Source organism: Trachemys scripta, chromosome 12 (genome assembly GCF_013100865.1).
Source record: "Trachemys scripta elegans isolate TJP31775 chromosome 12, CAS_Tse_1.0, whole genome shotgun sequence".
NCBI lineage: Eukaryota > Metazoa > Chordata > Testudines > Emydidae > Trachemys > Trachemys scripta.
In genome coordinates, this window is record NC_048309.1 from 15085782 (window position 1) to 15111732 (window position 25951).

A 25951-nucleotide genomic window follows, 5' to 3' on the forward strand; every position below is an offset into this window, starting at 1 on the left:
ACAGAGGGTCCTGTGGCACCTTTGAGACTAACAGAAGTATTGGGAGCATAAGCTTTCGTGGGTAAGAACCTCACTTCTTCAGATGCATGAGGTTCTTACCCACGAAAGCTTATGCTCCCAATACTTCTGTTAGTCTCAAAGGTGCCACAGGACCCTCTGTTGCTTTTTACAGATTCAGACTAACACAGCTACCCCTCTGGTACTTGAATTGTAGAAGTATCTTCCTTTCATGAAAAAAGAACAGGAGGACTTGTGGCACCTTTGAGACTAACAAAGTGATTTGAGCATAAGCTTTCGTGGGCTACAGCCCACTTCTTCGGATGCATCTATTCTATGCATCCGAAGAAGTGGGCTGTAGCCCACAAAAGCTTATGCTTAAATCAATTTGTTAGTCTCTAAGGTGCCACAAGTACTCCTGTTCTTTCTGTGGATACAGACTAACACGGCTGCTACTCTGAAACCTTCCTTTCATGGGGAGGTCTTATTCCATCTCACCTGTGTCAGATTCAGGAGCAATTTCAAAAATATCATTATGAGTAAGTTTCTCCCAAGGCGGAGGTGTGGAAAGATATGAAGAAGTGATATCGTCTTGTGCAGTGTTTAAATGATCCATTATGTCTCAGAAGGGACCTTGTATCTAGACATCTAGATTATTCTAGATAGTGACTTTTGTGGCTGCGGCTTTTACTCTGAAGCAATCGATGAGGCAAAGGAATTTTAAACTGCACTGTTAATTGTAGCAACTGTTAACGTTTGCTTGTGGCTAAATCCGCTCCCTCGCGGGCGTGGCACTGGTGGGGGTTCTACACGGGCTGGTAGGAAGCCTCCCCTACAGGCTGTGGAGCCCTGATGCTGCACTAGCCCCTACATCTGTACCAGATGTCCTCAGAAATCTATAGCCAGTGGATCCACATAGCAGTGTGTTCACCTGGCCTGTTCCCCCAGCCCTCAAACCTCTCTGCACGTGAGCGCATTTGCACAGGTAATATGCCCGTGCAGTTATTGTGATTGTGTGTGCACGATCCCAGTGCCTGCACACACTGGTCAGTCACCTGAGCATTGCATATGTGGTTATGTAATGCACAAATTAGGGCCATTATTTAACAAGTTACTTAAGCACATAAATCAATGTCCTTAAAGTTAGGCACATGCTTAAGTACCTTGCTGAATTAGGGCCTAGCTGAGTAATACATGCAGTGCAGAGCCAACAACCCCAGTAGGCTGTGGGACGCACAGTGGGAGTGTGCCAGCTACCACAACATTTCAGGAGGTGCAGCATACTCTGCCTGGTGCACAGGGGTGTCTTGCACCCCACGTAGGGTTGCCAACTTTCTAACCGCACAAAACCGAACAGCCCTTTTCCACACCTACCCTGCCCCTTCTCTGAGGCCCCTTCCCCCACTCGCTTCATCCCCCCTCCCTCCATCGCTCGCTCTTCCCCAGCCTCACTCACTGTCACCGGGCAGGGGCCGGGGTTCGGGTGTGTGTGTGGGGGTGAGGGCTCCGGCTGGGGGTTTGGGTTCTGTGGTGGGTCCAGGGATGAGGAGTTTGGGGTGCAGGAAGGGGTTCAAGGATGGGGCAGGGGGATTGGTGTGGGGGGTGTGTGGTATGTGGGCTCTGGTGGGGAGTTTGGGTGTGGGAGGGGACTCCGTGCTGGGGCAGAGGGTTGGGGTGCAGGGTTCCAGCAGCACTTACCACAGCTCCCAGGAAGTGGCAGCCAGGTCCCTTTGGCCCCTACTCACATGAGTGGCCACTGGCTACCCTCATGGCCCCAGGCGCCACCCAGGAGCTCCCATTGGTCATGGTTCTCGGCCAATGGGAGCTGCAGAGATGGCACTCAGGCAGGGGCAGCGCACGTAGCCTCCCTGGCTGCCCATGTGCGTAGGGGCCACAGGGACCAGGTGACTGCTTCCAGGAGCTGCGCGGAGCCAGAGCAGTCAGGGAGCTTGCCTTAGCCCCGGACCCCCGCTGCGCCGCTGACCAGACTTTTAACAGCCTGGTCGGCGGTGCTGACTAGAGCCACCCGGGTCCCTTTTTGACCCAGTGTTCCAGTCGAAAACCGGATGCCTGGCAACCCTAAGCCCAGGGGCTCTCAGAAAATGCAGTCCTTGCGTTGCCCTGGACTGTGACTGTGTCCCGTTGCTGTGCAGGGGTACAAAGGTGGAAGGGTGCTTTCACCCATCTAGGCCCGCTCATCCATAAGAAACAATCTGGTCTCTGGTTCTGAAAATCGGAGCCCTAATTTCTTTAGTGCCAAAATATGATTCTATATTAGGTTCAGCATGACATTTCTGGATACATAGCTGCTATTAGAGCTGGGCAAACTCTCCATCATGAAAAGCTTATTCAGCGAATATGTCTATCCTCCCTCCTTTTTTCCTCTTTGTGACTCGTCCATGAACAGTTTTGAATCTTTAGACGCTTGCCCAATGTTACAGAATTGTTCAAACCCTTTCTGTGAAATTACTTCAGCCCATTTGCTTGCACGGCATCTTTTACTATTGGCTGAAGTTTACTCTTGGCGTGTGATTGGCCACCTGAGTCAGATGGTTTTCTTTCTGCTCCTTGACTCAAACTTCTATAAAGAGAAGGAGGGATTTCCAGGTAGCCTCATGATCATTTCTGGCATTGAGACACATTGGCATTTTGCTTTATCAAAGGTTCTTGCAAACAAAAAAAATCCCTCATGGGAAATGAATGCAAGACTCATGAATACCATTCAAGTTATGTCACAGCTTCTGTTCTAGTAGATGCTTATTAGTCTAGTTTGAAGTCTCTTGCAGCTCTTTTATTATGCAGTCCATGTTAGCTGATGTTATGCCGGCCTCATAAATTCTTTACAATGGTTGCAGTTGACATAACAGAGAGTTCTGAAAACCTGTTCTTATAAGGTGGTTGGTTGGTTGCTTTGTTTAAAAAAACCCTCTTCCTTTAATACCGTGTTCTTCTGAGGAATTTAGATGATTCCGATTTTCTAATTTTATTCCACTAAATAGGATCAAAGATTTTGTTTCCTTTTAATCAGTTTCCCTTTTCTACTAGTAGATTTTCCCATAAATTTAGATGTTCTCAGTTTATAATATATGGCATGTTAATAACTATGATAGAAAGAGCTAGTCAGTTTAAAAAATGTTGTCTTCCTCTTGGCAAATCATTTATTGCTTTTCCCCAGCTATGAATCCCAGCTGATCAGACTACAGTGACAGGCTAGAAGGGTTTTAGTTTATAGAGATTAAAAGCAGTAACAAATGATCTGGTGACAATTGGTAGATTGTTTAATTTGTCCCTTTAATGGAACATGAGTGCTAAGATGATTGCAAATTTTCTCAATTAAATTTGAAAAATGTAACTTTTTTTTTCATGAAAATTGACCAATTTAGCATCAGAAAAACATACCTTGAAATTTTGTGGGGGTTTTGCTAAAAAATAATAGGATTTGTTTTTAAAAAATTCCCTTTTCAAAATTTAGAATTGGAAATTTCATTGCAACAGAGATAATGTTTGCCTCTTTCAACATCATTTTGTGTAAATCTAGGCAATGGCAATTCCATATTTACCCCAGTGGGTGCTGGCAGAATTCGGCCTGGGAGCTGGGAGCTGCAGACAGTGGGATAATGCATACCCGCAGATTCAGGCTGAAAGTCCTGGTGTGAGAGTAAACTCCCGTTTGCTGCCTGCCATCACGATGCTGTTGCAAGTGTAAGCAAACAACCCAATGCATTATGCAGACCATAAACTTTTGAGCAAAGGTTAATCTCAGCAGCTCTCCTCCATGAGGGATTAAAAGGAAATGCTGTGCATACCCAGAGAGTTATTCTGCAGTGAAGTGAAGCGAGGCCATGGTTTTCCTGTCATTAATCACGTGCTGGGTTGGTGAGCTGGTTGCAGTATAGAAAGTACCATTCTTAACTCACTTTGTTGCCACCGATGCTGTTTACTCCTTCTCCCCAAGGGTCTCATTTAAACAGTAATGTGCAAAGGGAGGGCATGAACAAGCCCTCTATTTATTGTGCATTGTTTCTGTTCGAAAGGCCCTGTGCAAACTGCTGCTTCAATTGTGCTGGCAACAAATGCTTTCTAAACTGTTCTCATCCCACATTGCTCTCCCAGAACGGCACTTCCCTACCATTTTCCAAGGTAGTTGTAGCATGGCACCATTTAGCCTTGCGCAGGCAAATAGTGTGGGACACAGGGCAGCATTGCAAATCCGAAGCACTGAACACAGCCAGGCCCCAAAGTTTGATTTGTTTTTAGATCCCTGTTAGGTTCTCTTTCTTTGACTTCTTCTTTTTAGCCTTTTTGGTGTACTTAGGTCATATTTTCAAGCTTTTCACTGCAACCCTGAGGTCCGGAAACATAGCTATTTTATTGATTGATTGATTTGATTTAACGAAAGTTGCAATTTTCACATAGGCCGTTCACCACCCTTCACTCCTATTTGGGAACAGAATATCCCACCCTTTCTATTGAAATGATCTCCCATCCCTAGTCTCCTCATGGAAATCCCAGAATCCAGATCTCCCTCCAGGCAGGGTTTAATTTGTAATAAAAGAGGTGCCAGGGCTCCAGCAATTAGGTGCTGGGGCCCAAGCAAATTTTTTATTTTCAGAACTGACACGGCACAGGTGCCCGGGCTATGAAATGCCAAGCCTAGAGGTGCCGGGGCTCAGTCCTGGAAAGCCCTGGCACAAATTAAGCACTGCCTCCAGCCTTTGTCCCCTTTCTCCTGCAGCTTCCCATGCATATATCCCAGAAGGCTTGGTGTGCTTCTGTGACTGTGATTGTTGGATTGAAGTCTCCTCAGGAACATTCGTGCTTCAACTAGGCATGGGGCTCAGGAGGTCTGTTAACGTCTACACTGCCTCAGGCGAGCAGCTTGTGGTTAATAAACACAGTGTGACAGGAGGAAAGAGATATTTACTTTGGCTCATTAAGTTTCACTCTAAGAAGAGAAGGAAGAATTGTTCTGCTGCTTCACAGCAATTATGCCTCTGTTGAGCCTTTATTATTGCTCTCAGGTTTTAGTTTGAATTTTATAGGATCAGATATTTTTAGCACCAAAAGGCATCACCTCAGTCATCTATTCCTGTCTTCCCTTTCCCCCATGTGGCATTGGACTGAGTTAAGAGCCTTGGGAATCAGGGGAACCTGTTTGGATCAGTTAATTGAAAGCCTGCCGCTAAGGTGATCTCGGGCTGGCTGAGGTGAACTCTGGCTGGCTGAAACACTGGGGAGGGTGGGTATGTCCAGGGGATGCCTGAAGTTTGCATGGGGGGACAATTGCATTGTGGATCCAGGCTGTAATTCCTCAAGTGTCCAATTTTTCTTGTGAGCTCTACTTGGATGGAGCTTTGGTGGAGCTCCTTCGAGAGCCAGCGCCAGCGCTTGACTGAAGTTATGGCAGCAATGTTTCCCCAAACCATCTCGCTTTCAGTTTTCAATTTCCTCGTTACTTCCATTCATCGCTGCCTCCTTGTCCCTTTTGACCAGTCCGAATAATCTCTCTTCTTACTTTTGGTTCCCTGCAAAGCCCTACAGATTGTGCAAACCAGGTCAGGTAAAATAGGAATGAACACTTGAACCTTCACCCAAAACTCAGCTCCAAGCCAAACTTCTTTTGAGCTTCTGAACTGTTCATCCAAAGCTTTTGCACGTTTAGCTTCCAGGTGGTTTTGGAATCTTCTGCATATTAAGCCTCTATTCTAAATCTTGTAAGGTTCAGTCATTCCTTTCCAGTACTATCCTAGCACATGTCTACTGTCTTCCATTGGAGCCATGCATAGATCATCATTTCAGACTTTCCTCATTAGACATCCTGCCTCTAATCCTTTCAACTTTCAGGTAGGGATGGCCACAAGCCAACAACCTTGATTTGAAAAACCGCTGACCTTTGAGTTTGAGAGGGATCAAAATGCAAACCCAGCACCAGATCAGAATTTTGCAGCTGACCTCATGATAATAGGTCAAACCAAAAGTTTGGGACCAAACAACCTGAACTTTGCAGGAGTTTGAAATTCGGGTATGTAACTGAGCCCTGGTAGCTGTTCTTTGGACTCTTTCTCCATAGGTGTTCTTGGAGGTCAGGATAAGCTCTTGGAGGAATTATTGCAGCTAGACTGGAACAGGCCCCAAGAGAAAAGGGGACAGGATCCAGCCATGTCTGGGTACATAGCAGAGTGTCTGTTCCTTATGTGATGGCTGGATTGGTGCTGCCCATGGCGAGCCCACGAGTCTACTTCTCCCAAGAGGCAGATCAATTTAGTGATTTTGTTCACATCTCCCATTCCATCCCACTGCTCCTTTCACACCCACCAGGCACACACACAAAGAATGCCTAGGAAGTTCCTCCCTGGGGACTCAGGCAAGCGTTAGACTCAATGAAGTTTAGTCATAGAATGAGTAAGTACAAGAGCTGGTCAGAACATCTTTGGCTAAATGAAATTTCACCGAAATATGTTGTTTCACCCAAGTGGAAATGTCTCCCCGAGATGTACGGATTTCAATGAAGTTTTCCTTGGGAAGATTAGAGAGAGAGACTCTCACACTCTCTGGGTCTCCCAGGCCACGGCCCTAGCCCCCAAACCACCCTCCCCCGCACACCTCGCTTTCCCCAAATTGACACAGTTACGTTTTTGTGAAAACATCTGAGTGTTTCTGTTGTGCACTGGACTAAAACAAACTTTGGAACCTCACAAATCTCTGTGTTATTGTCATCCTCCCATCAGCAGTCAGGGAAAACGGCAATGTTTGGCAGCCCTCCCAGCCAATGGAGGAAGCATGACCCTGAAGCAGGACTAGATCTGCTTATCCAAAGTGAGGCATTGCAGGGTGAAAGTGGAAGAGAAGAGTGGCACCTCTTGGGGTGATGGGGGAGGTGGGTCTCGAGTAAAGCTGGAAGGATCGGTGATTATTTAAAATAATGCTTGTAAGGCGTTACTAGAGTTTGTCACTTGGAACCCAATGCTGCCTGCTACACAGCCATTAACAACTTGGGCAGGATTGGGCCCAGAGTGGTGCTTATCTCAAGGGTTAATTGTCTCCAATGAGGTCTCTGAGCCACTTGCAGTCTTCCAACTTCTTCGTACAAAGAACCACCAGCTTTTCTGCAGGGAACTTGTGAGGAGCAGATGGTATTTGGCTCTCTGCAGCTGGACAGAGGAGGAAGGGGAAAGCGAGCAGGTGCAAGGAGCTTCCCCACACCCATGCACACCTGCACAGGTATCAGCCACAATCCCAATCCACAAGCACCCTAAGTGCAGCATAAATCCTTATGGCATTGCTAGCCATCCCAAAGTGCTAGGGGAGGCATGGACTCATCCTCTTCCTCATTAGCTGGCATCAAGGTTGGATGCTTTTTTAAAAGCTCTGCTCTAAGAATTATTTTGGGGCAGTTCTCTGGCCTGTGTTATGCAGGAGGTCAGACTAGCTGATCCCAATGGCCCCTTTTGGCCTTGGGATCTATGAATATGAATGAGAAAAGCAGGCTGCACCACCAGAAAGATGTAGGAGCCACCTCCCTTCCTGCCAGAACACATTCTGCCTGTTGTGTGCTCTGCTCGTCTGAAGCATGGCACGTGGAGCCATTTGCTTCCCCCTTTCCCTCCCTCCTCCCCTTTTGTGAGGCTGGGGCTCGCAGAGGCACAGCACAGCCCCCCCCAGAGAGCCGTTCTCTTTTTCTCTCGTGTCGCTGGGCGTATTGTATTTCTTGGCACTGAGGATCCATGACATCTTGATTTGCAGACAGTCAAATAAAATAGAAAAATAATGCACACTTTAATAGGTTGACACGCTGCTTCAGGCCAAGTGCGAGTATTTCTTTAACATTTGCTTTGCTGCCTTATGTCAGTAACAGTTGCTATTGAAAGTAAACACCCCAACTGGTTAAATCAACAGTGTTTTATTTATTCAAGCTCATAAACTACAGTAGCTGGAGGTCACTTTATGAAGTGCCGACCCCTGGGGGAGAAGAAGAAATAATGTGAAATTATTGCATACAGGCCATCCATCGTGAGCCTTAGAGGAAGGGGATTTACTGGTGATTGATATTCTTTGCAAAGGAAAACAATAATCCTATGGAAGCAATACACCAGTGAAACTTCTGTCCTCTTACGAGTGAAAACATGGCATATGCTAAGATCCTCATTTCTTTGCCAGTTCCATTACAGTTGTGGCTCAGGGAGAAAATAATACATCAAAAATAATAGTAAATAATCATTAATAATAGAATATTCAATTTGCAAACAACTTAATGGCAGCTGGATGCATACAGGTAAATGTTAATAAACCATTTTATGCACTATGACCTCACCTCTTCCCCTAGTGCTCCCATTAACCTTATGCCTGCCTCAAGGAGAAAAACCAGACCCTGTGATTGAAACTCTTAGTACTGAAATTTTTAATCCTCTGATCCTGATGTTTTAATTAGATATGGAATGTTTCACTGTCCTAAACTGTCATATAGTATTTTAGGGTTGGGGGGGGGCATAGTCACCATTCCACCCTCAGAAATGGCAGCCTTTCAATGATGGGCAAAATGATCCCAATATATAAGCAGAATTTTTCAGAGGAATCAGAGGTGCAGTTGCACGCACAAAATTCCCTTGCAACTGGGGGCCTAATTTATACACGTAGTTATGATCGCTGCATGTGCACACTGGTAATTAATTGTGCGTGAAATGACTGTAATTGCCGATTTGTGTATGCAGTTGCACACACAGTTGCTGAACCTGCCTGGGCAAATCAAGTGTGGATTTTGAATACATAGTTGCATGGGCCAGTGTGAAAAGTACTTTAGAATGAAAGGTGCCCAGAAAGGAAAACTAGGGCTTGGAATGCATGCACACATCCCAGTGCATCTGTTACCTTCTGTGGGCCCCTTTAAAAGAAAAAGTTGTAGCTGCAGGGCCCAGAAGCAGGAGTAAGCATGTGCCCTTAAGGAAACTGGATTTAAGGCTTCCTGCCTTAGACACTGAAATCAATGGAAGCTGCGGTGGGTGCTGGGCTCCATTGAAAATTAGGCCTATAGCGACCCTGTAAAGAAACATCACACCTTCATTCTGACACAACATTGGACTGAATGAGAGGACATACTACTGCCCCAGGGGAAGTTTAAGTGCGTCCTCCTTTAAATGCAGTAGATGGGTTTTTTATGACTATTATTTACTCTTAAGCTTTCAGGGCTATAAATCTGCCTTTGTGATAAATCCAATTATGAACTCATCAAAACCTTGAGTATTTAAAAAGAGGGATTAATCATACAGCCACGTGGAAGAAATTAACAGCTTCTGTGAAAGTTATCTGCATAGATACTCTTCATTGGCATCTTCTTAGTCCAGCTGTCATAATACATTTGATGGGCACAATAAGGCATATGATTGTCCTAAATTCAAAGCAAAACAAAATAAAAAAAATTTACAATGACACAGTTACTGTGATAAATACCAAACTATATTTTTTAAATAAGCATAAAGTGTATTCTGGGATTGGAGGTGGAGTTTGTCAGCTGAGCCTGTACCCAGCCTCCATAGTATCACTTGCAAAAAAATTGCACCACAAATACATTTGGGCTAAACACCAGGCCTGGTCCCAGGACGGTGTTTGATCCTTTCCAAATGTCTGTTCTGGGGAAGGACTCCTGGATCATGGCTTTTTTCAGATACTGCTGTTTGTGACCAAGCAGGCTTGCTTGAGGAAACAGGTTAATGTGGTGGAGACGTGATTCCTAGAAGCTTTTTTCCTGCCCATATGAATTGTTCTAACTCATGTTAATCAATGATTATGATCTGGAAGATGCTATATTACATTTCTGTAGAGGAGCCTCATGTGCTTCATAACTCTCTCTCTCCCCCTCCTGCAAGGCAGGAAAGTATTAGTCTCCCCAGTTGCCTGACTGGGATAACTAAATCCAGAGAGGTGGAGAAATATTCCTGGTCTAGGCTCCATCCTGGTCCCAACTTGCCCCATCCTGTAGATACCACCCTCTCTGTTATAGATGGGCATCAATCAATAACATATCTCCACACTGATCCTCCTTCGGCTGGTCATTCCCTTGTTGTTTATCCTGTTATGTTAAAATTTTCTCTTTCTGTAGTGCATAGACCTGTTACTCAGTTCTCCCTGCAGCGGCAAGTAACCCCACAAGGTCATAGAATGTAGCAAAGCCATGCTGAAGCCACTGATGCTGTGTGCATGCAGTGGCCCATCTTGTTGTTCCAAGCAGCTGTTTGAGGGTTCAAACACAGGGCTTCGTGTACTCAGCAGTTGTGCATTGATGTTGGTGAACGGATTGTTCTGAAGCCTTTTCGTGTTGTCTGTCCTGCTGGAAAGGAATGGAGATTTGTATTAGTTTTCTAAAAAAGGAATTCAGTGTTGTTCAGTGGAATCCTTCTGGCAGGTGGAATGTTAAGGCTCCAGGATTGTAGTGAGTGAGGATTTAAAATTTGGCCATTTATTTGGAAACAGACATGGGCACGCTCCAGCTCATTCATCCAAGCTGTCCTTTGTCAAGGACAAGGAGTAAGGCCAGCACAGCTACAACTTTGGAGCCAGCTCCCGAATGTTTCCAAATAAAAGGTCTCGAGTAAGTTTATTTTTCCTTTTTAAATCTAAATTTAGCATCTTAGAGAAGCTCCTTTGGCAGCAAGAGGATGGTAACGATGACAAGATCAATCCGTGGATGGTTCTGTGAAGATCTGGAAAGTCCTGGTAAAACATATTTGATTTCATTCATGTCTGCATTTTGTCCACAGCCCAAAGATCTGCTCATGAGCTCCCAATGGTTGAAAGACAAGATATTGAGAGCTGCCTAGTTTACGGCGGACAGCAGATGATCCTGTCTGGTCAGAATTTCACAGCAGAGTCTAAAGTTGTATTCACTGAGAAGACGTCAGGTAAGGCAGATTTTGCAGTGTTTCTCTGATGAAATGTATAGTCTTAGGAACTGATCCTAAAAATATGTCACACATTATGAATAACTGTACTCATATGAGTAATCCCACTAAAGTTCACGTGAGTAAAGCCATTCCAGTCACTGGAGCTAATCATATAAGTAAAGTTACTCGTGGGAGTAAATATCTGTGATAGGTCCTCGGAAGATAAGGCAAATAGTGTTGTTCCCATTTTATAGTTGGGTAAATTGAGGCATGGAATGATTAAGTGATGTGCCCAAGGTCTCATAGGAGTAATTGGGCTTGGGACTCTTGAGCAGCGTATAATTTTAATACAATAGGTATGATTAATGATCATTGTCTTTTTGGGGGGAAAATTAAGGCTAGGGCCAGTAATTGCCCAATAAAATATGGACTCAATTAAAAATAAAAGTGAGGTCAGCCTCAGTCGCTCACACACCATCAGAAAGTGTGTTGCTATTTAGTGGAGAGACCAGCGGTCTATGGGCCACCAATCTTTCCTTGGAAATTTTAATGTCAGTCAGAGCAATTTCTTGGTTTACTTTTTTTTTATTAGGCCTGTGTGTTGATTCTTTCCCTGCTGTGCTGCCATTGTTCCGTCAATGTCGGTGAATTGTTGGGGTGCCTGAGAGTATTTTGGTAGCATAGCACTGCTAGCTGTTTTGCAGTGACTAACGAGGGTTAATGGCTCCTCTCAATGCCATTTTGAAGCAGCGTCTGAAAACCCCTCTCCCTATTTTCATAGGACTTCTAGAGAAATTTGTGACCAAAATGGATGTTAGAAAGTAAAACAAACAAGAGTTCTGACCACATGAAATCTAAGGGCATCTACTCTAAGAAGAATAAAGACCTAAAATCAGGCTGAGATTGATGTTTTCAACCTGGGCTGATCCCCATCCATCAGAATGTTGAACGCCATGTACTGCTATCTGACTGGCATTGCATGGATGTACTACTAGAGAGAAAATATGAGACAGTTAATGGAGATGGTGTGTGGGTAGTGGAACAATAGGTGCCTTCCAAACAACAGAATGTGATGGGATTGAAAATCTTTCCAATACAGTGTACCATTTTTACAAACTGACTGCACAAAGGAAGTCTTTTTGATAACAGAGCAAAAATATAGCTCATATCTTCATAGCTAACCCCAAGCAAATGATGTTGAGATTAATTTGGATCTGTTTCAACACGTGCCTTAATTCTTGCCAGATGTACCTTCCAAATAGCAGGATGTAGAGAATATCCGTCCAAGAAGAGAGGAAGGATGGGATTCTTGTGATTAAGGCATGGAATGGGAAGGTGAAGGATGGTTCTGTTCCCAGCTATTTGAAACCAGTGGGAGTTGCAGGTGTTCAGCACTTCTGATAATCAGGGCCTCTGTGCTTCAGTTTCCTTATCTATAAAATGGGCATTATTATTAGTATTAATAATTACCTGCATTACTGGAGCAGCTAGGAGCCCTAATCATGGACCAGGATCCTATAGTGCTAGGTGCGGTACAAACATAGAACAAAAGGATAGTCCCTGCCCCCAAAGAATTTACAGTCTAAGTCTAAAACAAGAGCCAACAGGTGGAGACAAGCAGACAGGAGAGCACCAGCAAACAATGAGAGGGATAATGCAACCCCCTGCCTCAGAGTGAGGGTGTGAGACCTAATTTATTAATGTTTATAACAGTATTTGAGATCCTTGGGTGCAAGCTGCTGGAGAAACATTAAACGAATATTTTTTTAAAGGGGTAGCTTGAGTGCTGCAGCTCTGATCTTCATGCTATCTTATAAGAAATACTGATAAGCTGTTCAGAAGCAAACAACGCCAAAATAAACCCATGGTAGGTGGGTTGTGCATCTTTCTGGTGCCCCCGTCATTGTTGCTTCTGCTTTCAGATAGCTAAGCTGCCCTAGTGAGCCTATGCAAGGATTACATCTTTGTGAAGGAATTAAGCTGCACCAGCACACAGGGAAAGTATGATTATCTCTGAGTTTCACTTTGTGAAATCATGGGCCTTGTCCGCATGGGGAAATTGTCTCAAAAATTTCCCACATTGGCTGTCCCCGTTTCAGTTCCATCGGTGCTAACAAGAGTGGGAGTGCTAGTGTAAACAGGGCACTAGCAAGTATGGGCGTTTAAACACTGTACAGTGTGTACAACTGCTCTGAACATGCTTAGATGACGTGATCCTTAAAAGGTGAAGTTTCAGGCCGCCCTAGCAATTCAGCTGACAGAACCAGCGGGGCTGAGGATCAGAATTTTTTTTTGGCAAAAGACTAGCACACACATCTCCATGCAGTGAGAAATGTTAATGAACCCTTTCTGCTGTGAATCTGCGATTTGCTCAATCTGACAATTTTGATCTGAATTGCAAACACTCCAGAATCTGGGTGTATTTGGATGTGGGGTCAAAAGGCCAGTCTCTCCACTGAACTGGGAACTGAGGATGTATGACCTGGTGTGCAATAAGAAACAGAGCTAAAGGGCTATTAAAGTGTTTAATGATAAATTAAACTTGACTCTCTAAACTGAAACCCTAAATTTGCCATTCCTGAGATGACCTTTCAGTTTCTTCTTTGGATTTTATAGAAAACTCAACATTCATCATTAGAGAAATGAAACTCTACCCATATTTGATACTAACATACAATATGCCATAAGGAACAATGGTAAATGTTACTGGATTTTGTGTACAAACTATTTCACTACATCAAAGAGGGCATTATAGATTTTTCCCTGGGCAACTCATTAGGTGATAGGCTGAAATATTTTTGGCTGGCAATGTTAAAATAACCGGTGCTTGCTCTGTTGTACTGACCACAACACAAATTGATGAACTCACTAACCAGTACTGTATAAAAGACTGTTGTTTTAAGACTGGTACAGGAAATGGTAGCAGGAAGTGAACTTCAGTGGCTGGGCGCTACAGTTAAGCACTGTAATCTTGAGCTCCAACCACGTACTGCATTGCATGCTTTTATTAAGAAGGCATCTCAGAACTAAGGGCCAGATCCTCAGTTGGCGTAAGTCATTATAGCTGAGTGAAGTTAATGGAGCTACACTGATTTACATCAGTTAAGAATCTGACTGAAAGTGGATTAAGATTTGCACTTACTTGGTTCTAACTCAAGTAAATATAATACTTGAGTCTATAAAACTTGATAAGGGAGCAAGTGATTCTGCAGATAAGAATTCATTTTCTGAGGCCAAATTATTCTTTTTATGTTGACGTTGGTAGAGGCGGGCTCCAATGTTGGAGAAGGGTTTCAAAAGTCCAGAAATTCAAGGCTGTCCATGTTTTGGTTGAGCCTCTATCTTACTAGTAAAATCTATGTAAAAAAAAGTTCTGGAATTTCCCTTTTAAATTTGTTTTAATTACCATGTAGTAATTTGCAAATTACATGCCTTCCGTTGCATTGTATTTACTCCCATTTTGTGTGCTGGTTATTGCTGCTTTCTGCAAGTGGTAGGAAAGCTTCATATTCCTGTGGGAGAATCGTACATATGCATGGTGTTTTCCTTTGCCAAACTCTTATGGTGGCCACATGAACATCATGAATCATCTGTAGGACAATGCAGGAGGTGGAAGAACAACCCAAATGGAAAGTGTATGTCTTTGGAGTAGATCCACCATAAATCTTTCATTAACTCAGCTATGCAGTATAGGGAGAGGAGGTGGCTGCCTCTGTGCCCTTTGAACTTGGTGCCGATGTTGAGGTCTCTGATGCACTGATGCTTAAAGTCCATTTAAGAAAAATCTCCCCAACCCTCCAGATTCAGACAGCAGAGTCCTGATTTTTTTCTCCCCCTGGAGTCTGTCTATCTCACATTTCTGAGGTTCCCATCTCTGTGGTATCTAAGGCTCCAATCCGGTAGCAATGTATATACATGGACCCCTGACTCTATATGGAGACCAACTGACTTCAAAGGAGCTGCATGTGGCTGCCCAGTCTTGGCCGCCGGGGACAGGGGTCCAGCATGCTGTGGGGGAGGGGCTACGGCTCGCTCAGCCCCTATCCCTGGCAGCTGGGTCCGGGCGGGGAGCAGCCCACTGCTGCCCTAGCTGCTGGGGACAGGGGCCAAGCGAGCAGGAGCACCTTCTCCCCCAGCATGTTTCTGGCTCACTTGGCCTCTGTCCCCGCCATGGCTGCCAGGGAGAGTAGCTGAATGTGTGTGGGGGGAGAGGGGGAGGTGCAGGGAGAGAAGGTCAGAGCCTCACCCTGCAGGTAATATGGGGCGGGGAGAGCATGGTGGCGCAGGGCCGGGGGGAGAAGGGGTCACTGGGCAGGGTAGACACGTGGGGTGGTCACATGTCCTCCCCTTTAGATTGTAACCCCCCCACACCTCATATGGGGAGGCATGAATCATCTATGACTGCAAGGTCGATATTATCTCTTTGTACACATGGGGGAACTTGAGGCACTTGCCAGAGTCAACACAGAAAAGACGTGGCAGAGCCAAGATGAAAGCTCAGGACTCCCTGACTGCCAACCCTCTTCTCATTCCACCTGCAGGAAGCTATACAGAGTCTGCTGCTTCATTTTTGAAGGTGTCTCAGTAGAATTCACTATGTCATGCAAGGGACACTTGACTACAAAAAATACTGCAGGCGATAATCCTGCCCTACCAGTGGGAGTAAAAAAATGGTCTTCAACAGGGTTGCTTGCACCAGTGTAAGGAATAGCAGAATTTGGCCCACTAGAAATTTTCTCTGCTGCTCTCTGCTTCCCACAGTCTGCCCTATGCAGAATGGGTACCTAATAATGTTAAAGTTTTTAGATGAACTTTGCAACCCATGATATCTGAGCAGGCTTCAAATTAGGCAAAAACAGTTTGCACTTCCCTGGTAGCTACAAAAGTGGATAGTTTTCTCATCCTGATTTACATCCAGTCTCAGTGACCCCACCACCGTCTCCACTGAGACCCCAGTCTCAGTGACCCCACCACAGTGAATCCAAAAGGAAAGTCCCTGCTCTGTTAAGAAGCATATCTCTTCATTGCTCTGTTCTTCTTTATTATAGCACCATAGCCCCCAGTCATGGACTATGACCCAACTGTAGTAGGCACTGTGCAAACAGAACAAAAAGTCGGTCCCTGCCCCAAGGAGCTTACAAGCTAAGTATAAGATAAGGGACAAAAGATGGAGACAGGCAGACAGGGGAGCACAGGGAAACAGTGGGACAATATTGGTCAGCATGACAGGCTGTGCTCTCTGCACAACAGCAGCCTAATGGTTGCCAAGTTTTTTTAGGGCTCAAAGCAAAAGAGAGTGTTGAGGAAGGATTTGAAGGTAGATAATGAGGTAGCTGTGCAGATGTTCACAGGGAGCTGCTCCCAAGTGTAGGGGGCAGCCTGGGAGAAAACACAAAGGGCTTGTTTGAAAATTTAACAAGTGGGCAATGGAGGCTGGCATCAAGAGCTCAGTCATGAGTGACAGATGCCAGGTAGGGTGAGTATTGGCTATGATGGGCCTTGAAAGTGAATACAAGCAACTTGTGTTTGATGCGCTAGAGAGGCGGGAGCCGGTGGAGTTATTCAAAGAGAGGGGTGCCTTGACCAAAGTAATAGGCTAGGAAAATGCTCTTTGCAGCAGCATTCTGATTGGATAGGAGCAGGGCAGGTCTGCACTTGTCAAGGCCAGAGAGAAGGCTGTTTCTGTAATCAAGATGCACTATGATAAAGAGCCTGGATGAGCGTTTTAGCTGTGTGGAGGGATAAGAAAAGCCGTATCTTAGAGATGTTATGCAGAAAGAATTGGCAAGATTTAGCCATAGCCCGGATGTGAGGATCTCGAGAGAGGTCTGAGTTGAAGAAGATGCTCAGGTTATAGGCCTGTTTGACAGGCAGGATGATGGTGTTGTCCCTAGTAATTGAGAAAGGAGGTAGTAGGGAATGTTTTGGGGGGAAGTTCAGAGCTGTGTTTTAGCCACACTTAACTTGAGCTGGTGGCTGAACATCCACAATATGTCAGAGAGATTGTTTGGGTATAGCTGTCACAGAAACTACTGTAACTGCTCTTGTGCACATATACATGTTCTTCTAATTTGTGTGAGGAAGTCCCTGATTGTATACACAAAATGGGTGATTGCATGTTCAAATGTGCCTAATAAACCATCTGTGCTCCATTTGCCTGCTTTGCACAAAGTAATTATACACATAGGTAGACATGCAAATACGCAAGCCAAAGTTTTTTGAATACCCATCCCTCATTGCCCTCTAATAATAAACAACTGAGTTCATTTGCGCTATTTCTGTTGCTGATTTCTAACAACACCAGCACAGCCTTTACCACACACATCAGTATGCTGACACTGGGCAAGTACGTCCAGTTCTCAGAAACATATCACGGCAATTGTAAAAATAACAGATTTTACAGCAATTTTTCTGTCAAGGATTGCACTCTTTAAATATTCCAGGAGCGTATCATTCAAAGCAGGTGAGCGTAGGGGCACTTTCTATTGTTTGGCATTTCTCCTCTAAAGAGGAAGATAAACTGGACGTAATGATGCCTGTTGTCAATCCTACTAAAATGCAATATATGCAGCTGTCTACCATAGTTTAAAGGAAACTGTGGCTTTTATAATCTCTGCCTCTAGTTGAGGAAATGTGGATTGCCACTATAAATGTAGTTAAAATGAACAGCTGCTGATCAAATAAGAAAAGCTCAATCTTAACTCTCTCTTTACTTAGAGCCTGACATCTAGTGGTCCTGAGGACCCTCAGTTCCAGTTGAAGTCAGTGGGAGCAGCAAGTGCTCAGTTTGTAATGGGAGTTCAGGATTCTCAGCATCTCAGAGCATCAGGTCTTTTAGCTCTATGATGCCAGGTTGCAAAGGGGGCAGGGGGAAGGGGAGAGTACAGAAACCATGCGAGGACAGAAACTAAACATGGTGGCACCTTGAGGACAATTTTTTTGGTGGGGCCTTAGCTGGACATGGGCACATCAAGGGCTAAATCCTGTTGAGCACCTCCAGCTCTCATTGAATCCAAATGAATGCTTCAGATGTTGCTCTTAAAATCTGGCCCTAATTAAGGCCACTTCTGGAAGTGCCCTTCTGTGCTTTGCTGTAACTGGCGTGCTGTTTGGTGACATACAGTTTTGCTGGTGTGCAGAGCCCTGCCAGAATGTGCACATAGGCATTCTGCAGTCCCTACCTGCCAACATCCTTTAATTTAAACACATGCACCCTCATAGATTCAGGCACAAACCAGTAGCAGCACATGCCCTTCCAATGCTAAAGTTTTACTTTCACAGTTCCAACTATGGCCTGAAAATGCATGCAATTGTGCCATTAATTCAAATGTGCAGTTAGTTATTTATATTGCAGTAATGCCTTGGAGTCCCAGTCAAGGGAGGGCCCTATTGTGCCCAAGTATAAAGAAGACACTCTCTGCCCTAGAGCAATGTCCCTCTTCTCTTTTTCGTAGTGCTAAGTCTAAAGTAGGTGAGAAAAAGGGGAACAGCTACCTTCTAATAATCCTCCCAGTTTATTAATGATCATTCCGGTCACCTCAAAAACATCCAAGGGAAATACAAAAATTTCAGGCCATTTTCAACACCCTGGAAAATTCAGGATCCACAATAAAGCACTCCCATTTCTCCCCGCAGAAAGGTTTGCTTTCTGACCCTAGAGTACAACCTGCAGGATTCCAAGGAAGCCCCAGTAAATTCTGAAAGCAAATTTCAAACTCAAAGTAATTGAAATGGGAAAATCTAAATTTTGAGTGGCCAGAGCAAGAGAACATGACTTAAAGAGATTATAGTTTAACATACCACTCTCTGATTTTATAAGAATCTCACCATGCACATGCACACACACCACTGTCTGCTTTCATAACTCACTGAACCCAGAACTCAGCATCAGGAACAGGAATTTGATTCAGTTTTTCAGTAGAAGAGGCCAGAAAAGGAGTTGTAGACTCCGGGAAAAGCAACAGGCTCAGTAGATCTGAGCTTGTCACCTTTGACCATGGGATTACTCAACTGATTATGGATCGACAAGATTTTTCCCAGGGACTATATGAAATAAATGTGCTACAATGCTAGTATTGCTCCTTTCTTAGTGCACCGGATTGCTAGGATTTTCTCTGGTCCTCTCATTTTGTGACTGCAATCCATCTTTTTAAGGCTGGATGCTTCTGGATGCACATCCTCCCCCAATATACCCCTGCAGAGCAGCGGGATGGTTCAGGGGAATAAATTATACTTCTCTGTGCGGGGAGTCCCCCCTGCTTTTTATATTAGTTAAAGGTGACCGACTGCCTTACAAGTTAATCTCCTCTCCTTATGGCTTGCACGCCACCAAAGAAAGGTATCTGCAGAACTGAGAGTGGAGCCCAGAGCCCAGCTGTGAGGGTTTGCTGCCAAAAGAGGTCAGGTTTCAGCATGAACTGTAGAGGGCAGTGCTTTGGGTGAAGAAAGACAAAGATGCCTTGATAAATGCCCGTGCTTGAGCATTTGGCTGAAGAGGCGCATCAGCCATCAACATGCCACATGCTTATTATGTCGGCCTTCATGGCAGCTTAAAGTCTGCCTTTTTTCTGTTGAGCAGACGGGACGTTTCATTGGTAAATGGAACGCTCTTCTTTTCTCAATCTAACAGTTGCTGAAAAAGCACTGCCAACCGTTCTAGCTGCAGGCTTTAGCTTGGGTGTGATGTGTAGCGCCCCAAGCATTCTCACACTCCAGGGGGAAGTTGTCAGATGTTAAACTGGGGATCCCAAAACCTCACTGCAAAATGGGGGAACGGGGGGGGGGGAGGAATTTAAGGATACATTCACCAAGTATATATTTATATTTAAAAAATGCGGCTGCAGAAGCTGAGTTGCCATAGCTGTGAGAGACTCACTGAGACACAGTGGAATCCAGTGTTTTGGAAGGTTTCCCCGTATGACACAAGGTTTTGGAATTTTACAGCTGGTAAATCCTTATTAACACAGGCAGCCACTACTGGCTTGGATTCCCTGGCTCACTGTTTACTATGGGGGCTCTGGGTGGAAGCAGGCCTGTTCCTGATTATTCAGCTTTGAAACTTAATTGTTTAAAGAGCATATTTTAAAAAAAAAAAAGACGTTTCTTGGAATAAACAAAAGGCAGCGAGAGAAGCTCCCATCACCTGTTGAAAGCAAATTGATCGTATAAAATGCTGGCGTGGGTAGTGGAATTCCTCATTCTCCCACTTAGTCATCGCATCCTGGTGTGACTCATTTTCTTATATGGAGGTTCCCAGTGGTTTTATTTTGAGTGGAGCTTTTGTTTAATAAAATATAGAAATATGTGTATGATATATATTTATTAAAAAAATGAAGTATATTTCCATGAATTGGCCTAAGGAATTATTTGGAACAGCTCTGGAACTACAATCTGCCCCTGCTGTTTCACTACGCAACTACTGTATTTGTTTCATTGCAACTCAAGTCGAATTCCTTAAACAATAGACTCGGGGACAGCTCCTCTAAGACTTGTTCTCACTGTACCAAATGTCAGACTTGGGGTGGGGTTGAATGGTGGATGACTAATTCACTGGCCTTTTACCTCCCAGACCCTGACATGTATCTTTGGCCTTGATGACTCAAATTCAAGTCCTCAGTGAAATGAAAGCACTGGCTTCAGCTCACCACAAACACATCTTTATTAACCGCAATGGGAGTTTTGATCCAAAAACAAAAACAAAACAAAAAAATCCACAGCATTCAACCCTTATGAAGAACTAAGTGGCCCATTTCGGGTGAGCTCTAAATGTGTTCCAGCTGCAGTAACTCGAACTTTGAGAGTTATCTCTAAGACAGTGGAAGCTCCCGGGGAACACTGCCTAGGGCCACATTCTGACCTCACTATCAGTGGTGTGACTCAGAGTAATGCCATTGGCTGAGATCAGATGCCATCCCCTAACAGTGTCTCCCAGGACGTTTCTGAACATTCCATAAGTGGATTCTGTTCCATCAGTGGAGTTGGCAAAGTTGTGATAGTTTTTGTTCTCGGGGCATCTTGAAAAATTTTCTAAGGTCTTCTTGATGGGAGGTGGGGGGCAGCCTATCGCCCGCTCATAAAAAGTCAGAGACATATTAATCTTCATGCATCTTGGAAGCGCTTCCAAGAAGCACTGTGAATAGCCAAGCCCAGAGGTAATTCTATATAGACGTTTAGTGATGAAGCAACTGTCCTACCAGCCATGCTCAACTCCTTTAGAAGTTGACGTGGGCTTACTGTGTGATGAAAAGTTAACAGTGTCCCATTAAATATTTGATGTGATCCTTAAAAGGCAATGTACATTTTCAATTGAAAATCACCTACCAGCTGCTATAGAATCCACAGAATAATACGGTTAGTCTTCAGTTGGTGAGAACTGTGAAGAGAATTTCTTGAACATCTCAGTCCATCAGTCATGCCAGCTCAGCTAAGGCAGAAAGCTCATTTTCCTGCAGTTAACAATCTAACGTAATGAATAAGGGATCGTGAATAATATGCAAAGGCTGTAACTGGTTCGAGAAAACTTATTTGACTAATTAAGAAAAACAACTACAAGGGACCTGCAAAGGATCATGCAAAGTTTTCCTAATGCAGATTGACACTTTCATTTTCCCCCAAAGTTTGAAGCAAGACTTTTGGTCCGATCATGGTTTGGGCTAGAAAGGTAGAATTACATTCTTCTAACAACTCATTCATTTCTACAGAGAGTGCTGACACAATCAGATCTCTCATCAGGGCTTAGTGCTAAAGCTCACTGCCCTGAAGCAGTACAAAAATCAGCTATTTCCTGAGCATTTCACTGCACTGTATGTTAGCGACTTGCCAACTAAGACAAACCATTAAATGAACAAATACAGGGAACCATGCGGTAAAAACTGAGAAGTCGGCTATCAAGGCCACTGTGGCTTAGAGGTCTAAATCCAGCTACATTTACCTTCTTTAGTTGATCTGCTGGCCCTTCAGCTAGGCAGTCTGAATTTTATATATAAAATCCTCACACAGAATTCAAGAGACTCTTTGCTTATGTGGACCCTGGCAAGGAGCTGGTTTGGAGCTGGGCTCATCTACTATGTCTTTGGGTAGTAATGGCAATGCGTTTTCAAGTGCATGTCCTTTCAGGGATAGAGCAGCCACTGATTTTAGGTAACAGGGCACATAGGGGCTTCATTGCCACTCTCATGTGCTTATGAAGACTTAGTAAACATGATGATAAAGGGGTGAAAAAATCATGAAAGTAGGGTTAGCTACAGTGCATTATGTCCCCTTTTTTAGAAATAGGTGTTCAGGGTCAGAAATAAACTCCTACCAAGCCTTCAACAGAGTATAGAACTGAATAGATTCCAATGGCTTTGAAATGTATTTTCCACCACCACCCTCCACTTTAAGTTTCCTTTCTGGGTCCAAATTTTAGGTCAGGTTCTGTAATCCATTCCAGTTACCTATGTGCACAATAAGAAGAGGCGACTTTGGAAAATATACCTGTCCTCTTCTAGGGCAGTTAGCCTGTTCCATGAAGTGCAGGAACCCATTCTGCAGGCTTGTTGCTTTGCTTTTGTGGCCTCCTTACTTCAGTACACAGGTGGAGAAGTTTTGATTCTATCCAGCAGAAGGCAGTGTTATACACACACGCTTGGGGGTAAAGTATCAGCCGGGCTGATGCCCAGTTTTCTCTGTTAGCAAGCAGAGAGGCGACTGAAAATGTGTTTCTATCTAACGCATGGATAGAGCATGATTATGATATCCAAACACTATGCAGTTCCTCCAGTACTGACATTGAGCATGTTGCTCAGTGGGGAAGAAACCTATTTACATCCAGCTATAAAAGCAGGCTTGAGAGAATTAGATTTTTATTTTTTTTCTAATTTCAATAGATAATATTGATGTTATTTTTAAGCCTTTTTTCAATTATTAATTTAAATTTTCACAGTTGCAGGGAATTATGTGGGGTGGATTAGACAAGAGAGGGGTCTGAAAATAATTACTCTGTCTCCCTCTAGTGGTGGCTAGCCAGCTAGCGATTGATGAGGCTGCTACAGGTTGGCTAGGCGACACAGGTCTTTTAGCTCAAGCAATAGAGGCTTACGCATTTATCTCAAAAGGTCCCAGGTTGATCCCTGCTGACGACAACCGAGGGGGGTCAATGTTACATTTACAACCATTAAAACACAAATTGTCAACATGTCCTGTCAAAATATATTGCCTTAGATCCATGTCTAATACGTTCTCAAGCAGCTTTTTTCTGACTTTGCCTATCTGTAAATTTTGAGCATTCGCAGGGGAAATATTTTATTTGTCGGTTGGTGTGTGTGTGAGCATGGTGAAATCAACATTTATTGATATTTACTGATAAAAAGTGAATCCTTCCAAGCCTATAGAAAGGCTATAACGTCTCAATCTCAGCTGGGACCTATAGATTTTATTATAATATAGGTATTAGTAACCCATGCATCTCTCAGTGCATCCACCTTCCTGGTAAAAATTCCTCTTTTTCAATAGAGGGACAAGGTGGGTGAGGTAATATCTTTTATTGGCCCAGCTTCTGTTGGTGAGAGAGAGAGAGAGAGAGAGAGAGAGAGAGAGAGAGAGAGACATGGCTACAGCTACACTGCATACATCTTTTTAATAGCTCATTTTAAAATTTTGCTTCGATCTCTCTCTCTCCCCTTCCCTCCCCACACATTTATGCATATTTCATGCTGGTGAAATGTGTTGTGTTGGCAGCTGTGTGGAAAGTATTCTGTGTTCAGGGCTTCCCCAGATTGCCCCATCAGTGAACCCAAGAGAAGCCGTCTCTGTTTCACATTTTATTCAGATTTTCAGTTACCTTTCTGGGTGTGCACAATTCAGAGGTTTCTTTTTATTATTATTGTTATGAAAAAAATAGGTTAAAGTGGGGCTCTTTTTAATGAATGCAGCCATTAATGTATGGCCTCCTGGCCTCTGCCAGAAGCTCGCTCCACTGATCATAGGGGTTAAGGGAAAAGCAAATATTGACCATCTAAAATTAGGGTTTGTATGTGCATGACTATAAAAGAAAAGCAGCAAGACAGATGGAGCATGGCACATGATATTTAAGCATAAAGGTCAGTGCATGAGCTGCAAAATGTTTATATTCAACAGCGTTTCAATGCTTAAAGAACAGGAATTGTCACTGGTGACAGATTTGGTAGGAAAATGTTTAATGGCTGTGGGTATAAACAGATCCATGTAGAAGCATCCGTCATCATTAGAATGATAACCCCCAAATAAATACATTTCTTGTTTACTTGGAGTTAGCCTCATTCCCACTCTTAATCCCCATGGACTTTGAACTCAGTCTAAACATCATCTGACTTTTATGCCTGGATTCATTAGGTTTCAATGCAGTTTCAGTGGCTCGGTCACTAAATCAAATCAAATGTTGTTGTGGTTTGCATATGCTTCACAGGCCTCTCGAGTATTGAATATGACTCTGAGGCCTGTGTTGCCTTTGTTTTATGCATTCCTGACGGCGAAAAGTCTCTGCCTGTAGTACTTCTATGCCCAAGGTAACTCTGTTATATGAACACTGGGGTACAGCACACGATCTAAGATGATCATATTCTGTAATGAGGAAGAATAGTGTCAAAAGTCCCATTTAGTTGCCTTAGTTGTTATTAGGGATCGGTCATACTGCATTGTTTAGATGACTCAATGTTATATGCATGTGCCCACTGGCTTTGAGGGTTAGTTAAGGAACTGTTTAACCCATGCAGTTCTGAGAGTAAGACTAGCCCCCAGACTTGTCGCTAGAAATATACCAGTCAGCTTTTGGTTTTACAAATAGGATTTTCTTGGCTAATTTGACATTCAACTGTATCCTAATTCTTAACTCCTCTCCAAGTTCAAGAATGTATAGTTCTTAACCTACACCAGGAAAATCTCATAACAGTTCATAAACTCCATTATGTGTCAAACAAGCCTCTAACCTTCACCTTGTCCAAAGGTGTCATTTTAAGTACTGGCTGGAACAATGAGTGCCCAGCTTGTCACCCATGAAGTCCTGGCTTCAAATGTGAAGGCAAGAAAAGGGCTAAAATGAAAATTAATTGAACAGAATCTGTAGTGAATTTCCACATCACACGTGGTCGTTTGAAGATGCCAAGGGCGGAAATAGCAAGTATCTGGCTTTGAGGCACTGGCAGTAATATGGAGAACCAGGACTGTAATAAAAGGAGGTTTTGCATGTCGAGAGTTGAGGTGCTTTGGCAGAGCTGGGTGGAGACCCAGGACTAGGACAGCAGGAGGTGCTTTGGCAGAGTGGTGTATGGGACAATGCGCTACAGCAAGTGAAAAATGAAGTACATCACCAGATCAGTGTAAACACCATTGTAAGAGGTCTGCCTCCAGCTGTGCTTTTCAACTGCTTTAACCCTATCCTTCAATTCCTTGAGCAGAAAAAACCCCCAGTCAACTCCTAATTGATTGATTTATAAACTATTTTACGGTAAGATACTTTTTGCTGTTGATCTCCTCCTCCTCTTACATTCAGAGGAATCGCAATAACAATCTCTTTGGTATTTTTGATTTACGAGGAATCCTTAATAGCTAGTATGATGGCCTTTCACCATAACGACCAGCTACAAAGGGAATCCTTCAGTAATGGCTTCTTTTCAGCCATGAGGTGCCCTTGTTTTTGCTGGAGTAAACCCAGAGCTGCCACACACACCAAAAAAAAGGTGTTTTCATTTCAACTGCCTCTATAGGTTTCAGCAGTAAATGTGTTAACAGGAGCGTAGCTGTAACCTGTGACAGTCCACAGCAGTGGCCAAAATAAATGCTCATTATTAAATTTCTGGAATCCTCTCCATTAATTTACACAGTGGTCCTCTGGGATGTTAGGGCTAAGCAGCAAATCGGGTGAGAGATTTGCAGACTCTAATTACAGCCTGCTTGTGTTGTCTGCACTCTGGAAATCCATTACTGCGTGTAAGATAGAAGAGACAAGGGGCTCACTTTGGAGAAACTGAGCTGTTCAGTACTAAAAGGAAATTATTCAGCATTTTCTTCCTGTAGAGTAACAACAAAAAAAGTATCCGAGAGGGTGTTAAAGATGACAATAAATA

The 25951-nt window shown here is 43.8% G+C and overlaps 1 protein-coding gene across 1 annotated transcript in view; it reads left to right on the forward strand.

The window, feature by feature from the left end:
• The window catches only part of NFATC2 (nuclear factor of activated T cells 2), a 121279-nt gene that overhangs the window by 38278 nt on the left and 57050 nt on the right, over positions 1-25951 (forward strand). The window contains exons 4-5 of the mRNA XM_034787608.1: positions 10091-10124; positions 10749-10889. Coding sequence (XP_034643499.1) covers positions 10091-10124; positions 10749-10889 — 175 coding nt within the window. The remainder of the gene's footprint in view (positions 1-10090; positions 10125-10748; positions 10890-25951) is intronic.